The 14894-nt window shown below is 40.2% G+C and overlaps 2 protein-coding genes across 4 annotated transcripts; both read left to right on the forward strand.

Annotated features, from left to right (window-relative positions):
- The first annotated feature begins 1460 nt into the window (after window positions 1–1460).
- gsr (glutathione reductase) lies at window positions 1461–7050 on the forward strand. Its single transcript, XM_030766206.1, has 14 exons — window positions 1461–1606; window positions 2089–2242; window positions 3142–3168; window positions 3292–3380; window positions 3777–3846; window positions 4010–4157; window positions 4355–4409; window positions 4609–4708; window positions 4844–4930; window positions 5162–5329; window positions 5539–5650; window positions 5895–6026; window positions 6210–6343; window positions 6483–7050. The coding sequence occupies exons 1-14, from the start codon at window positions 1527–1529 to the stop codon at window positions 6630–6632; spliced, it is 1506 nt and encodes a 501-aa protein (XP_030622066.1). The 5' UTR covers window positions 1461–1526; the 3' UTR covers window positions 6633–7050.
- Window positions 7051–8718: 1668 nt separating this feature from the next.
- Window positions 8719–13726, forward strand: dpf2l (D4, zinc and double PHD fingers family 2, like). 3 transcript variants are annotated; one of them, XM_030764798.1, is made up of 11 exons: window positions 8719–8750; window positions 9275–9435; window positions 9672–9809; window positions 10077–10273; window positions 10423–10515; window positions 10629–10713; window positions 10808–10939; window positions 11380–11511; window positions 12438–12550; window positions 12689–12770; window positions 13592–13726. In XM_030764798.1, exons 1-11 carry the CDS (start codon window positions 8719–8721, stop codon window positions 13672–13674), a joined length of 1248 nt encoding a protein of 415 aa, XP_030620658.1. In that variant the 3' UTR covers window positions 13675–13726. The 3 variants fall into 3 exon arrangements, with proteins under 3 accessions (XP_030620658.1, XP_030620660.1, XP_030620659.1); XM_030764800.1 differs by having other exon boundaries at window positions 9672–9779; window positions 10629–10719; XM_030764799.1 differs by having other exon boundaries at window positions 9672–9779; window positions 13592–13674.
- Window positions 13727–14894: the final 1168 nt, after the last annotated feature.

Below are 14894 nucleotides of genomic sequence, written 5' to 3' on the forward strand. Positions count from 1 at the left end.
TGAACTTCATCTCATGGAAGATTTGTTTATAACTGCAAAATCCAGTGTTAGCTGTTCTGCTGCTGGTGTGTGTGTCTTTCTTCTGCAGCTACTGTCCATGCAGCTTCAGTAGGATTGTCTTGAACACAGCTTAAATTTTGTTACTTTACCCTTTGGTGAAATATCATTCTGTGATCAGTGCAGAATCCAGGAGACTATTTCAGAGTGGGCTTTGTTTCAAACTGGAGAGGTCAAAAACACAAAAAATGCTATTTTTCCTCTGAAAGTAAAAATGGGGTTAAAGGCAGATCAACTGAGACTTATTTTATACTGAATGTATAACAAACAGAAACGGCCAGGGGATTCGATTACAACAGACAGCAGTCAGAAATGGGTTATGTTACATGAAAACATTACACAAAAAAAACAAAATGCATAATTTCATAGCCATAACACCTTTCCTGGAAAAAAAAAAATGATTTTCAAAAAATGCTTAGGCTTGATCAGAAGTAAAGTTAATGAAACCGTACACTATATTTTAAGAACAGGGAAGAGCCAAAGTCTGTATGTTGTATAATGAGGTCACTTGCATCTTGCCAAAATTTGTGTGAGCGGGCACAGTTCCAGTATAGATGGAAAGACTTCACTTGGGAATAATTCACATAAAGAGCAACTGACATCTCTGTCCTTTCTATTTTTTAATGAATACTTTGGAGGGATTATATCAATATATAATCTTAGAAGACTCTTCCCCCACCTTGTTAAGAATCAAACATTTAGAAGATAACGTCAATATTTGATTCCACCCAGAACCATACACAAAATTATCCCAGTGAGACAATTGGAACAAAGCCAACATCCATCTGCACATATATCACGTTTCTTTTCTGTACAACATGGATGAAACAAGTCACGCCAATAACAATGCTCGCAGGATCAAGAAGTCATAAAATTGGTTGGTGCTCTGACATGTTTTTAAGAAGGATTTCCATGCCAGTGGAAGGAACAGTGTCAATAACAACAGCAAATTTCTTGGGGAGGCCTGGGATGGCATATTTCTTTAAGAATTCTGAATATGTCTTTAATGCATCAGAATTTGATAACTGTGTAAATATATATCATAGTGGAAACCAGTTCGCAAACTATAACAATTTGTTTTTATACAATATGTCTTTATTATTCTATGAATAATACCACTGCGGGGAGAAACTGTTGATGAATCAAAGACTAAGAAAGAAGCACATGCTTCTGAAAGTCTGACAACTTCAGGGATACTGCCAACAAATAATTACAAAACTGCCTCGCAGTTTGGAGAAGATGAAGTCTGGTATAAAATCCTGATCTGCAGTAGGGTCATCTGAGAATTTAACACCTCATATCAAAGTCCTCGTGACGAAACTGCTCTGTGACTTTTCGGATATCTTATTTTGAATCGTCCCCCTGGTGGCCATTTTTGGATCATTTAAATGAACTGTCTTCACGTGGCGACCTGTCTCAAGCCCGTCAAAACAGTCAAGATAAATGTCCGCAGTACTTTGCCAATCTATATGATTAAAAGACTAAAAAATATGTATTGGAAAACATTTTCGTCCACATTAAGTCACACTGTGACGCTGCCACTGATTCGGTGAGTGCTGTAAAAATGCTATTGCTAAATGACCTCCTAACGTCATATTGATAAAGTGTGTTGACAGGAACATGTGCGCAGAAATCTAAATCAGTGAAAACTCCACGTAGCGCTACGCTCTTCTTTCCTAAACACCAGCTAATTACTACCAAACGGAATCGAACACCTCAGATAGAGGGGGATCATCACTTGAAAACGTTTTTGCCCGAGATAAATTTATGTAGCATAGCATAACCATCGCGATAGGCATACAGTAATGGCTTGGACAGTAACATACTATTGTTAAAAGTTGTTTCTGGGATTTACAGACCATTGTTGCAATTCACAATGACTAAGCACAGGCTTTCAAATCACTCATTGGAATGTCCCTCCCAGTAGTGCAACAACTGCGTAGGCTTCCTGGTCATGGATATACTAATACACTTCTCTCGGGCGCAGCCATCACTCTTTACGCTGCAGCGATCACTTTCGTTCCTTTGTAGACATCTACGAAGGAGTATGGCTTCTGATACTGCAACCCGGTTTGATCTTCTGGTGATAGGCGGTGGATCCGGAGGACTGGCTGGGGCTAGAAGGGCGGCGGAGCTAGGCGCCTCTGCTGCCGTGATCGAGAGTCACAGGCTCGGAGGTACCTGCGTGAGTAAAAAATAATCCTGGTTATCGCCAAAAAAGATATGGAATTCAAGTACTAATCCCGAAATGTGAATGCCTAACCCCTTTAACGTTTTTGGTCACATTGAGTTACATATTGCATCTTTTTCACTGTTTGTCAAAGGTCACACATAGTTCATGTAGGGGTTCATTACGAAAGCTCCAGATTACCCTTTTTGTGGAATGTTTTGTGCGCAATGTTGTGGTTTTTAACAGCCTAAAAGCAATGAGCTAGGATCGAGCCCCTATACGTTCCGGTACAATTTATTTTTTAGTGGGCTACCTTGGCTAATAGGCTAACGGATAATTTGTTTCGACTGAGTTCGACTGTCTGTTCCGTAGTTTGTGAAGTTGTGGTCAGTAGCCATGATAGTCCAATGACCCTTTAAGGTTTGCCGGGGACGTGAAATTAACCGGTGTTTAAAACTGTAATTCGTCCTTGTATTTGAAGCCTCCGAGAACTCCGAGAATTATTTTACCACTTAGAGTGTATTAGACCAGTTACTTTATGACTTTCTCTGTCACCAAACAACGCCTGTAATTTTTGTCTCATTCTAAGATAAAGCTAATTATAAACCGTTTGGCTCCACTGAGTCCAAAAGTGCAACTTTAAAAAAAGGCAGAAGAAAGGGAAACATCTGAGCTTTCTTCTTCTTCTTCTTTTTTTTAAATATTTAATTTCTAAATAAATATTAGTTTTTGAAATCAAGACTTCTCTTGTTCAGTTATCTTGCATTCATTAGTTTATGAGGAACAGAAAGCATCAGGGACTCGAGGAAGTGCTGTCCGTTGAGGGGAAAGGCTTATAAACGGAAAAATGCATGATCTTATTGATATACCGTAAGTGAATGTTCTTAATTGTTTTTTTTTTGTTCATGTTCCAGGTTAATGTCGGTTGTGTTCCTAAAAAGGTAGCTACCTTATATTTCTAATACTGTCACGTGTAATTCTGAACATGTTCATATCTTATCTGATGGTTTCTTGAGAAGCAAAGTTCTTGAAAAAAAAATTTCCCTTTGTTTGGTTGTTTTCAGGTTATGTGGAACACATCTCTCCATGCAGAGTTTCTGCATGATCATGCTGACTATGGATTTGAAGGAGCACAGGCTCATTTCAAGTGGCAGTAAGTAAGCTGACCATTTCACATCAAAAAGACGTTAACTTCTTTTAAGCCCGAAGATTTTATTTCATGAGACAAATATTAATCATTCATTAGAGGCCCTTATTGATCTTTGATTTATACTGATTAGTTCATAAAACAATTGTGCAAAGTCATACTTTGTGTTTCAGGGCTTAGGTTGCGTAGTGTCCTGTTGCAACACTGTCTGCTCGAATTTCATTTCAATGCTTCCTTGTCTGTTTAGACAAAGCCACACCCTTTTGGGTTGCTCAAGGTGGCATGAACTGATAGACGAGAGAAAAGAACAGTCAGAAACAATACTTTTAATGTGATTCATTTGTCATAAAAAGTGCTCAATGTCAATTTGGGAAGAAAATCAGCTAATTTGTCTGTTTACAGGAACATAAAAAACAAAAGGGATGCTTATGTTGGCCGCCTGAATAAAATCTATCAGAACAATCTTGACAAGGTAAAGCCTTCTGTCGTTCACTAATACACACTGTAGAGTTGAGCACAATTAGTTTTGCTGACACTAATTAAAACATGATGAAGAAAATATGATGACTTTCTTTATGGGTTAGACTGCAGTGTCTACTTATTCATGTAGAATGTGCACTTCTGATCATCGACAGGCCAAAATTGAGACCATTCGCGGCCTTGCAAGATTCACTGATGACCCTGACCCTACTGTGGAGGTCAATGGGAAGAAATACACTGCACCACACATTCTCATTGCTACTGGTGGTCGTCCAGCAGTTCTCAGTGACAACGATGTGCCAGGTAAGCTAAACAGTATTCTGAGCTTTAGTATGTTTTGGTCTGTGTATCGTAAAATCATAAAGTCATATTATCTATAGCGTAGAGGTAAACGTTAACATGTCGAATGAAACTGCATTGCTTTGCTGAAAGCCTAAGAATTAAGGTTTCAGTATAGACATAGAAAATTTCATGTCCTACTCATAACTCTTTTACTTTAGGAGCAGGTCTTGGAATCACCAGCGATGGTTTCTTTGAATTGGAATCCTGCCCCAGGTAAGCCTGTTGTGGTTTCGCTTGTGACTACGCTTTGTAATAATGAAGTATCTGTGCTTCAGCTTTTATTGGGAACACGTTGCAGGCTCTAAATAATGTGTGTTTTAACATAGATGAGAGGGCACAAAATGTGTTGTATGGCATTGCTTTGTGCCTTGTTGTGTTCTGAGACTCATGTCAAAGGACTCTCTCTTCTCAGACGTACTGTTATTGTAGGGGCTGGTTATATTGCTGTAGAAATGGCTGGAATCCTTTCCACCCTTGGGTCCAAAACGTCCCTCATCATTCGACAGGGAGGGGTAAGGACTCCATTCATAGCGCCGGTGTCTGTCCCGACACAGATCGCCATTGTTTTCAACAGACTCTATTGTAACTATGCCAAGGAATTGCGTATTCCAAGGAATTGTGTATAACACCTACCTGTTTTCTGTTAGGTACTGAGGAACTTTGATGCCTTGATAAGCTCAAATTGCACCAGAGAACTGCAAAGCAGTGGTATTGATTTAAGGAAGAACACCCAGGTAAGTAAGCCTTTTACTGTTTCTATTTCAGCTTTGTAATCTGAGTATGCTCCTTTCATGTCAACATAGTTTGTGTTCTAGACGCAGGCTTATCTTTAAATGGGATTGTTGTGCAGTAAAAATATTTTAGGCAACCTCACCTGCGTCATTAATGGAGAACCATAACCGCCTTGTCTGTGAATTTCTCTGCTCTCGCAGTTCTCATTGTCTGATAACTGCGTTTGTCAACAGGTAAAATCGGTGAAAAAGACCGACAAAGGGCTTGAAGTCACGCTCGTCACCAAAGACCCAGAGCAGAAAGACGCTGAGGAAAAGATAAGCACCATCCAGGACGTGGACTGTCTGCTGTGGGCCATCGGCAGGGAGCCCAACACGAATGGGCTCAACCTCAGTCAGATTGTAAAAACCCCTAAAAAACAATAATATTCAATGTATGGAGGAAAACAAACAAACAAACATACCAACTTGAAGGCTGTGGTAGCACGACATATTCTAATCATAACTTCTAATTTGAGAGACTATAACTAACTTTAAAAGCTGTAAAAACACAGTAACTGAATATGGTGAGTAATTTTTACAGAAATAATCTGTGTTGGCGTGTATTGCAGGGTGTGGACCTTGATGAGAGAGGCCACATAATCGTGGATGAGTTTCAAAACACTACTCGTAAGGGTGTTTATGCCGTGGGAGATGTGTGTGGCAAAGCTCTTCTCACGCCTGGTAAGTTTCTGTTTTTAACCGCCGGGGCATCGTTAAGTATCCACCAACGCTAATTCAGCAGCCAGACTCGACAAATCCATAATGATGTTTAAGAAACATAAAACTTTTTTATAGTACACTGGAAGTTACACCATCGCTTTTGCCTAAGTATGATTCCTTGCGGTTGATGATGTTGTCGTATAGACATTGTTTACAGCTAACGTATTAGTGTACTCTTGGGTTTTGTTTTTGTTTATGTTAATAGTTGCCATTGCTGCTGGCCGGAAGCTTGCACACCGGCTGTTTGAGGGCAAGGCGGATTCTAAACTGGACTACAGTGTCATTCCAACTGTGGTTTTCAGCCACCCACCTATTGGCACTGTGGGATTCACTGAAGGCAAGGGCTTTCATTACTCATTTTGTCCTCTTTGGGGAATAGAATATCGCGTATGTCTGAATATCAACATACCATCCTCTTTTTTTTAAATTTTTTTTTTTATCAGTGAACCAGTCAACAGGCTGCGTATGCATCTTTTTAAAAGATGTTCAGTCATGAAGGTGATGTGATGATTTCTTACAGATGAGGCCGTGAAAAGCTGGGGAAAGGAGAAGGTGAAGGTCTACACCACATCCTTTACTCCTATGTACCATGCCATCACCACCCGCAAGACACAGTGTGTAATGAAGCTGGTCTGTGTAGGCGAGGAAGAGAAGGTGAGTTGGGCTTTGGTTGAGGATGCATGAAGCACCTACCTAATTTAACCTACTGTTGTCCGGCAAAGCATCAATATTGTGACGTGGTAACCATGATACAGTAAGAATTCTTTCTGTTTTTTTTCTATTTCTCTCTCAGGTGGTTGGTTTACACATGCAGGGCCAGGGTTGTGACGAAATGCTTCAGGGTTTCGCTGTGGCAGTTAAAATGGGTGCTACAAAAGCAGACTTTGACCAAACCGTTGCCATCCATCCAACTTCCTCGGAAGAGCTGGTGACCATGCGTTAACCTTGCTCTCTTCTTTTCATTCCTCTTCAGCAAGTCCTGCTGTATTCCCAAAGACTGAAGTGGCACTTAATTTACATATTTTGCAGAAGCTTGTGTGCTTGTGTTGGTAACCACATTTTCCTCCATTTCTCCTGGAGTACCATTACAGTATTTTGAGAGAGATCACAGACCAAGAAATTGTGGAAGTTTTTTTTTTTTCTTTTTTTGCTTGGTACATACCATTTAAAACATATTGGAAAATGATCATGTGGAAGTGCAGATGTGGTTATCAAGAAGCTGCTAAAATAAATGCATATTCTACTTTGTAACTACAGTAATTATATTCTTAATCTTAATATTACTCCAAACACATCACCAGTTGCTACTATAGTGCACATTTCTCTATTGTATTGTAATATACTTTTAATAAAATGACACTTTTTCTTAACCATTGAGTACTGCATTGTTGGGGTTCTTTTCACAGTTCCTGTCTTATTTGCGTTCACATACTGCCAGTGCCCAAATGTCCTCCGACACATTATTTCCATTTCCATTCTTTGTCAGCATCTGTAAACAAGCATCTTTTTGGGTTTAAAAGATGTATAATTATGTGTGCATTCATTGTTCTGTTCAGTGTTACTTATAAGATTAAATGATTTCATGACAGTGAATCAAGTAAAGCGCTCTAAGTGTGGTCCAAAGGGTACTAGTGAATCCTAGGCATTTGCATGGTCATATCAATCTTCAGACCTTCTCTAAGGAGACATAGAATGTCTTTGGTCTCCTATGCCAGATCGCATTAAATATAGATGCTCTGTAATCGCCTAAATACATCTTGAGACAACCCCATACAGCTCATCCACCAAGATTGCTGGTGCGGTCAATCATTCTCTTTGTTCACAACACCTGCTAAAATCATGAACAAGATTAATAATAGTTAAAAAAAAAAAAAAAAAGCCCGGGAGATGTTGCCCTCTGCTGGTCATAGTAGGAAATACAAATGGGAGCCTACATATCATGGTGTCGACCTCTCCAAGCAATTGCCCCTCGCGACATTACTCCGTACTGCTACCCGTTGAAGTACAAAGTCCATTAGCTACATTATCTAATATTTCTCAGAACCATGTTCACGTGTTGATGACGCCATATGAAAATTGTTGCAGTGTTGTTTTTCGCACCCTCTTCCAAACAAAGGTGAGACTGCGAGTTACTGATCCAGGGCCAGTAAATAAGGTCGATATGCTCACAACCCCCCAAACGGCAAAAGGTGATCCAGGTAAATGTATGGATTATGGAGATGTAGGTTTGCAGAGGAGTACATTTGTTTCTTTGTCATGCAACAAACCTAAGTCTCACATATAGGAGACCATCACAATCACCAGTGCAGTCCCAATATAAGCCTTAGCCATGCACCGAGAGTATTCATTCAGTGGTAAGCGTATTTTAATGCGCTGGTTTGTGAATGAAATATTGTTTTAATCAAATGGGTCATATTTTTTGATGCAGCTTGCCATTGTCCTGTGGTCAGTGGGAATCAAAGTTTGTGCAGCTCATGACTGTAAGTAACAATATTAGTTATACGAAAAGGTATTAGTAATACGAACATAAAATTGTCCTGTTCCCCCAACAGGTTTGTGTCAATAATATTAATTACAAAGGGCAAGACAAAGATCATAACATGGTAAATGATTGGGGGCTATATTCGCACAAATTACGGCTGACAAGGATCAAAGCAAGGATCTTAAATGATTCGACCGCTGCAAGTGGGCAGCAAGGCGTCAAATGTTTCGAAACACAAACAGTTTTCTCGGATGCACCGCTCTCTCCATAACTGAATTCCTTATAACTCTATACGGCAATCGTTCGACAATTAGCCCTTTTTAAGTTGTAATTCTAGTGGAAGGAACCGTTATAAATTCAAGTGTGCTTTTCAGGTACATGTAAATATTACATCTTCATGGTTCGAGCGAATACACCAGCGTTGTTTTGCTTCTCCAATTGTATAAATATTCCTCCGTTTATGTGTTTCCTGGGGTCTCACACCCACCTCTCGCTTGCCTTGCGCGCGATACGCAGTCGCAGTAAACTATCAAAGCATCAGTAAAATATGGCGGCGGCCGTGGAGAATGTTGTGAAAGTGTGAGTGTATTTACATTTACTTGACTAACTGGAGTGATATACGCTGTTTCGTTTATGCTGTTAGTTGAATCTGTTTATTTTCGTTGTCAGGGGTGTGTGGAAATCGATGTGATCAGCACTAACGTGGCTGATTATTAATAGAAAACTCAGCGGCTAACTTGGCTTGCTAGCGCGTCCTGTTCATTCATTGTTAATTTGAGAACGAACGCCCGTTGAATCTTATTTTCAAAAGACATCTTTGTTCGTACTCTGATAGCTGCCTTAGTCATTCTGATTGCGCGCTTCGTTGTAGATGCGATATTGGCAGACCATGTTGTTATTTAATTACATTACATGAAGCATTTATTTGCAAGCTTTGTTCAAACGCTTTTCGTGGCATGGCACGGAGATCTTTTTATTGTTGGAAATTGATCGTAAATTTTGTCTCGACAAAGTAACTCAGCCAAAGCTCAGTCAACCTATCTCCACGTCCCTACTTTCTCTATCTTTCTCTCACTCACACCTTCATATGTTTTGAATTGTAGGCTCGGTGAGCAGTACTATAAGGATGCTATGGAACAGTGCCACAGTTATAATGCGCGGCTGTGCGCAGAGAGAAGCATCCTCATGCCGTTTTTGGACTCTCAGACTGGGGTGGCTCAGAGTAACTGCTACATCTGGATGGAGAAACGACACAGGAGTCCAGGTTGCGGCCAGCTTTAGTTCAAATGTTTGCAGTTCTTTAGATAATCTGGCTACTGAGCTAGATAATTGTTTTCAGGATTTCTGTGAGTCACGGTGTTTCACAAAACAAACATCGAATGGTCATGTGATTTCTTCTGCAGAGAAACAACTTATCATTACTTGGCCTTTATTGTTTAATTGTAATAACGAGCTTCTTTTTTTTTTTTTTAATTTAAACATCTGTCTATTTTTGATTAGGAACAGCACCAGGACAGCTGTACACATACCCAGCTCGGCGCTGGAGGAAGAAAAGGAGGGCCCATCCTCCTGAGGACCCTGCCCTGGTCTTCCCCCCTCTAAAAACAGGTATTTCATCACAGTTCCTTCCCCTCTGCTGTGTGTGAGAGAACACAACCATGAGTTTAACTTGTCCTTGTGATACACCTGGGAAAACTGTTTTTTTTTTTTCTTACTAGTTTTTTGGGTGTCACTTTTTTCCTATTCACAATTTGGGGTTCGGTGTATTTACTTCTGCTCGTAGTCAATTATTTTGTCCCTTTGATAGTAATTTCAGGTTTTGCACTGATTGCAAACCCCGAAAAAAACGTTAACTAGACAGCTTTTAATGTCCTTTACCATTCTCTTTCACATTTTCTGCTACAGCGGAGGTGGAATTGGGGCTGAAGAAGGATGTTTTGGGACCACTGGATGGCAGTAGTCTGGAGGCCTTGTTGAAAGGCGAGCCTGTTGATAAGAGAGGACCTCCAGAGCTGAAGGGTCCAGAGGATGACACCAGCCTTGCTGACATCACAGGCTCCAGTGCAGCTGGAGGTCACAGTGGCTCTACGCGTGTCAGAAAGGTATGAAGGCATGGATGTTTTTTTTTGTTTTGTTTTTTTTTCTAACTTGACACGGATAACCTAATGAAAACCTAACATTTACTGTTAAACAATATGATGGTTGAGCCACTGACACACCACTCGTTGATTATGACTTTGAATTTTCATAGAGAATTCTCGAGCCCGAGGACTACCTCGACGATCTCGACGATGAAGACTTCGAGGAAGAGACCCCAAAAAGACGCGGCAAAGGCAAATCCAAGGTGCGTCACGTTGCACGACGCAGCGTAACTTTCCCACTCGGAAAAACTTATTTACGTGGACAAAGTGAAGGTTGCTGAGGTCCACATGACGTGTACTTGTGTTTGACGGACAGGGTCGCGGCGTCGGGAACGGAAAGAAGAAAATGGAAGCAGCGGCGGCAGCTTTGGAGGATCGGGATAAGCCGTACGCGTGCGACAGTGAGTGTTACCTGCTTGAGTCACGGTTGTTTGTGAGTGTGTGTGTGTGTGTGTTGAAACATGCTTGTGGTTTTAATGCTTCTCCCCTGTGTAGTCTGTGGGAAGCGCTATAAGAACAGGCCAGGCCTGAGTTACCACTACACTCATTCTCACCTGGCCGATGAGGAGGGTGAGGATAAAGAGGAGGCTGAGGTACACACTCCTGCTCCGAGAGAGGACAGCAAGAGTGAGTCTTAGAATGACGTCATTCACGCACGCATGTGGAGAGGATATGATGAATGTCTCCCTCTAGCCTTTGGACAGCTAAGGCTGTTTTTCTGTGGTGTTACAGTGGCGACCTATGCGAGGCGTCACGAGTCTCTCCCAGTAATAAAGATGCTAACTGTAGCGCCAGAGCATGAGAGAGAGAAAGAGAGAGCATTTTTGAGACCGTATTGTGATAAAACACTGCAACATGCTTTGAAGTTTAAAAAAGTTACTGCCAGTGCATGTTCTTAAACCAATGAACTGTGTGGCATGTGGTGACGTGTGCGGACGCTTGGCTAATTGCGTTTCGCGAAAACATTTCTCGATCTTTGTCCACATTTAATTCGTGATGTTTCGTGAAGTTTTCTTTTGTTTTGTTTATTTTTTTTTAACCGTTGCTGTTACGTTTTTTTTGTCCAGCCCCTAAAAAAGGACCCAATGGCCTGGCCCTGCCTAATGATTATTGTGATTTCTGCCTGGGCGATTCTAACATGAACCAGAAGACAGGCCAGTCAGAGGAGCTGGTGTCCTGCTCAGACTGTGGACGTTCAGGTACGTACAGCTCTCATACTTACCTTTAGTTACCTCCTCCCATCTCCAAGGCATGTGTTCACAAAGTACTCAGAGCATTGCTCTTTGATTGGTCAAAATTTCTGTGAGTGATGAGATTTGCTTATACGCGTTACTCTTGGAAGTAAAAGCCATTCAAGAATATTCCCGTGGCTTAAAAGAACCTTGAAGAAAACCAAAATTTAAGGTACCTCATGAGTAGGTATTTTTTAGGGGTGTTTGAAGACCTTTCATGACGTGAAAGATATCTTCCACTTTTAACAAACAGTGGGGTTATTGAGAAGATGTAGATTTAATACAGAATGTGTGCAGCCAGCTTTGTGACAGACATTTATTTAACCACAGATAGAAATTGACTGCTGTATTAGGATTCCTGGCAAAAAAAACCCCTTAAAATATATAATATCACAAAACTAAAATTAGAGACACTCATAGGAATAATTTTAAGTCCTCACTGAAAATAAGATGAGTTCTATATAAATGCACTCAGGAGTAGAAGGAATGTACTTCACCACTGGCTGTCTCTGGGAATAAAATCTGAGGTGCTTTTTGATTATCTACCCATCTCCCCTTTCTCAGAAATGTGTCCTAATAAAATATACTGCCGCTCTAAAACAGCACACCCATCATCAAAACCATAATGAATCTCAATACCGTGTTAGTGTCTTCCCAAACTGTTTGTTTGTTTGCTGTCTTTCAACTGACCACAGACTGTTGAACCACCAAAAGGATCTTACAGGTTTCTTTTCACGGCATAATAGATAAGAAAACCTCCTTTTTTTTTTTTTTTTGTTTTCCACTGAAAATCCCCATTCCCTCTTTCATTCTTCTCACTCACAATGCGTTCCCTCTCAGTCGTGTCCTCTGATTGGCTGGTTCTTATCTTATCTCCTCCCCCTCGCGCTCAGGTCACCCGTCCTGTCTGCAGTTCACCGCCGTGATGATGGCCGCGGTGAAGACGTACCGTTGGCAGTGTATCGAGTGCAAGTGCTGTAACATCTGCGGCACGTCTGAGAACGATGTGAGTGTTGCCTTCTGTAGGCCCTCATTATCCCCTTTACGCTTCACGGCCTGCAGCACCGGGAGTCGGCCCGGTCCATCTGAATTAAACTTGTTCTGTTCTGTTTTTTCTTTTTTCTTTTTTTTTTTTTCTCCCCAGGATCAGCTCCTGTTCTGTGATGACTGCGACCGCGGCTACCATATGTACTGTCTCACCCCTCCGATGTCCGATCCCCCCGAAGGTAAAACTTCAGACTTCCACCATTTCCAACTCTACACGTTCGCTTGTCCGTTCAACATTCAACTTGGTCGCTCTAAAGTCTCTGAATAATTACACAATGGCGCTGGTCTATTCAATTGGTGGCCCACGGGCCAAACCTGGCTCAAGAGTGACATCCATTTGCCAAGAGGTGATCGCAATCAAATTCAGTAGTACAAAAGTTTGTTCCGGTCGAGGCATTCCGCGAGGGCTGAAACAGGCAGTGTACCGGGAAGTTTTACCATACAAATCGCTCTGCTTTACAGTATCGTAAACTTTTTCCTCGCTACACAAACCCAATGTCCTGCCTGTCAGCGAGCTATGACTCATAGTTAATCTAAGAAAATATGTCATTGCTCTCTTGCCGATGGCAGTTTTCACCGCTGCCTAGGATTACACTGACGTCCAATGAGCAAAAAGTCATTGCTCTGATTCACAACAAATGTCACTTCTCCAACTAAAAAGTCACGACTATTAGCTAGTAGATGTGGTGTTTTTTATTTTCATTAATTTAGAACCAGTAACCGTTGTTTCTTGTTTCATTTTCACTTCATTTTTTTCTAAATTGATACGACCAAAAGCTAAAATGGCTTTGAATAAACATAAATTCTCAAAGTGAAATGGTTTTTGAGTAAGTGTAAGTATGTCTGTGTAAATAAGCTTCCAGAAATTTCTGGCCCATGAACAAGGCCTGGTTTTTTAAATCTAGCTCATTTGAATTCGTTATTAAACAGTCCTGCTGTAGTACATTTATAGTACTGACGATAAATTCCTGGTCTGTGTGTATGTCTTTGTGCTTTATAGGAAGTTGGAGCTGTCATCTGTGTCTGGCACTACTGAAGGACAAGGCATCCATCTACCAGAGCCAGAATGCTCCTATGGAATAATCCAGACACCTCTGAGAATGCCCTTACCTTCTGAACTTATGTTCATTTTATTCCATTTTGACTGTTACACATTCCTATGGGGGGAAAAAAAAAACACTTGTAATTGTATAATGTTTAAATAAACTGAGCACACTACAGAAAGGAAAAATAATGTATCATTTTCAAGACTGTCTCCTCATAATTAGCAAAGGAGCTGATAGAAATGTATTTCTTACATATCTTGCCAAATGTAAGCGTTTGCCTGTTTGAAACATACTTTTTTTTTTTTTTTTTTTGTATAATGTGCTTTGTGATCAATTTCAGATGCAGATATGCTACAAAAGCACTGTTGTTCTCCTAGCATAACCCATGAAGATATTTTTACCTCAAATTATCTTGTAAGTTGGACTTGCAGGAATTCAGTATATGGTGCCAAGGTCCAAAATAACAGTGCACATTGTGATACTGTGCGTGCGTGTGTGTGGTTTTTTTTCATATATATATATATGTGTACATAGCTTTGTCTAACTTTTAACTTGTATGATTAGTCTTGAAAAAAACACCTTCATCTCACCCCCCCGTTTGACTTTACCTTAGGCAAGACAGGAAGTATTAAACTGTCTGCTTCACAGATTAATCTTGTTTTCACTTTATGGTCCATGTTGTCACAGGTATATAAGCTGTACTAACCTGCTTTCTCCCCCATGAGGCCATTTTCACCACGGACTGCATTTGTATTGGGTATCTTTCATAGTAAGAGTTTGTAAATTAGGGAATGAAATATTTATAGCTAAAAATGATTCATACATATTAAGAATACTGTAACCAGCTTTTTTTTTTTTGGTTTTTAATTTTTTCACTGTTTTTTGATATAGTCTATGGCATTTCATGTCAGTTGTTAATGACTTTTTTCTTTTTTTATTTTTGGGTTTTGGTGTTGGCATTTATTAAAATATACATGTATAAGGTAATGCGTTGATTGTTCTGAATTTTGATTTTTCTTTTTTTCTTTCTTTCTTCTTTTTTTTTTTTTTTTTTTTTTACAAAGGTAAATACAAACTGTAACGCTTACATACAAATGGTTACATGGTAAATTTCTATAGTTTCATGTACAATGTCTTTTTAGACTTTATGCATGTTGTAGAGGACTTGAAAATGGAGGATCTCTTCAGCCTGCTTTCCTTCCTTAATAAACAGCGGTTAGTTCATGTATTGTACTTTTAAATGTCTGTTGAAGTTTC

The sequence above is a fragment of the Chanos chanos genome, chromosome 2, assembly GCF_902362185.1.
Source record: "Chanos chanos chromosome 2, fChaCha1.1, whole genome shotgun sequence".
Taxonomy (NCBI): domain Eukaryota; kingdom Metazoa; phylum Chordata; class Actinopteri; order Gonorynchiformes; family Chanidae; genus Chanos; species Chanos chanos.

Excerpts from the sequence above, each read along its gene's own strand:
- gsr (XM_030766206.1), top strand. The coding sequence starts at position 1,527 with ATGATTAAAAGACTAAAAAATATGTATTGGAAAACATTTTCGTCCACA. Across the intron at positions 3,169-3,291 it reads TCGGTTGTGTTCCTAAAAAG|GTTATGTGGAACACATCTCT; the intron begins GTAGCTACCTTA and ends GGTTGTTTTCAG. Across the intron at positions 4,410-4,608 it reads GAATTGGAATCCTGCCCCAG|ACGTACTGTTATTGTAGGGG; the intron begins GTAAGCCTGTTG and ends CTCTCTTCTCAG.
- dpf2l (XM_030764798.1), top strand. The coding sequence starts at position 8,719 with ATGGCGGCGGCCGTGGAGAATGTTGTGAAAGT. Across the intron at positions 10,274-10,422 it reads GCTCTACGCGTGTCAGAAAG|AGAATTCTCGAGCCCGAGGA; the intron begins GTATGAAGGCAT and ends GAATTTTCATAG. Across the intron at positions 10,516-10,628 it reads GCGGCAAAGGCAAATCCAAG|GGTCGCGGCGTCGGGAACGG; the intron begins GTGCGTCACGTT and ends TTTGACGGACAG.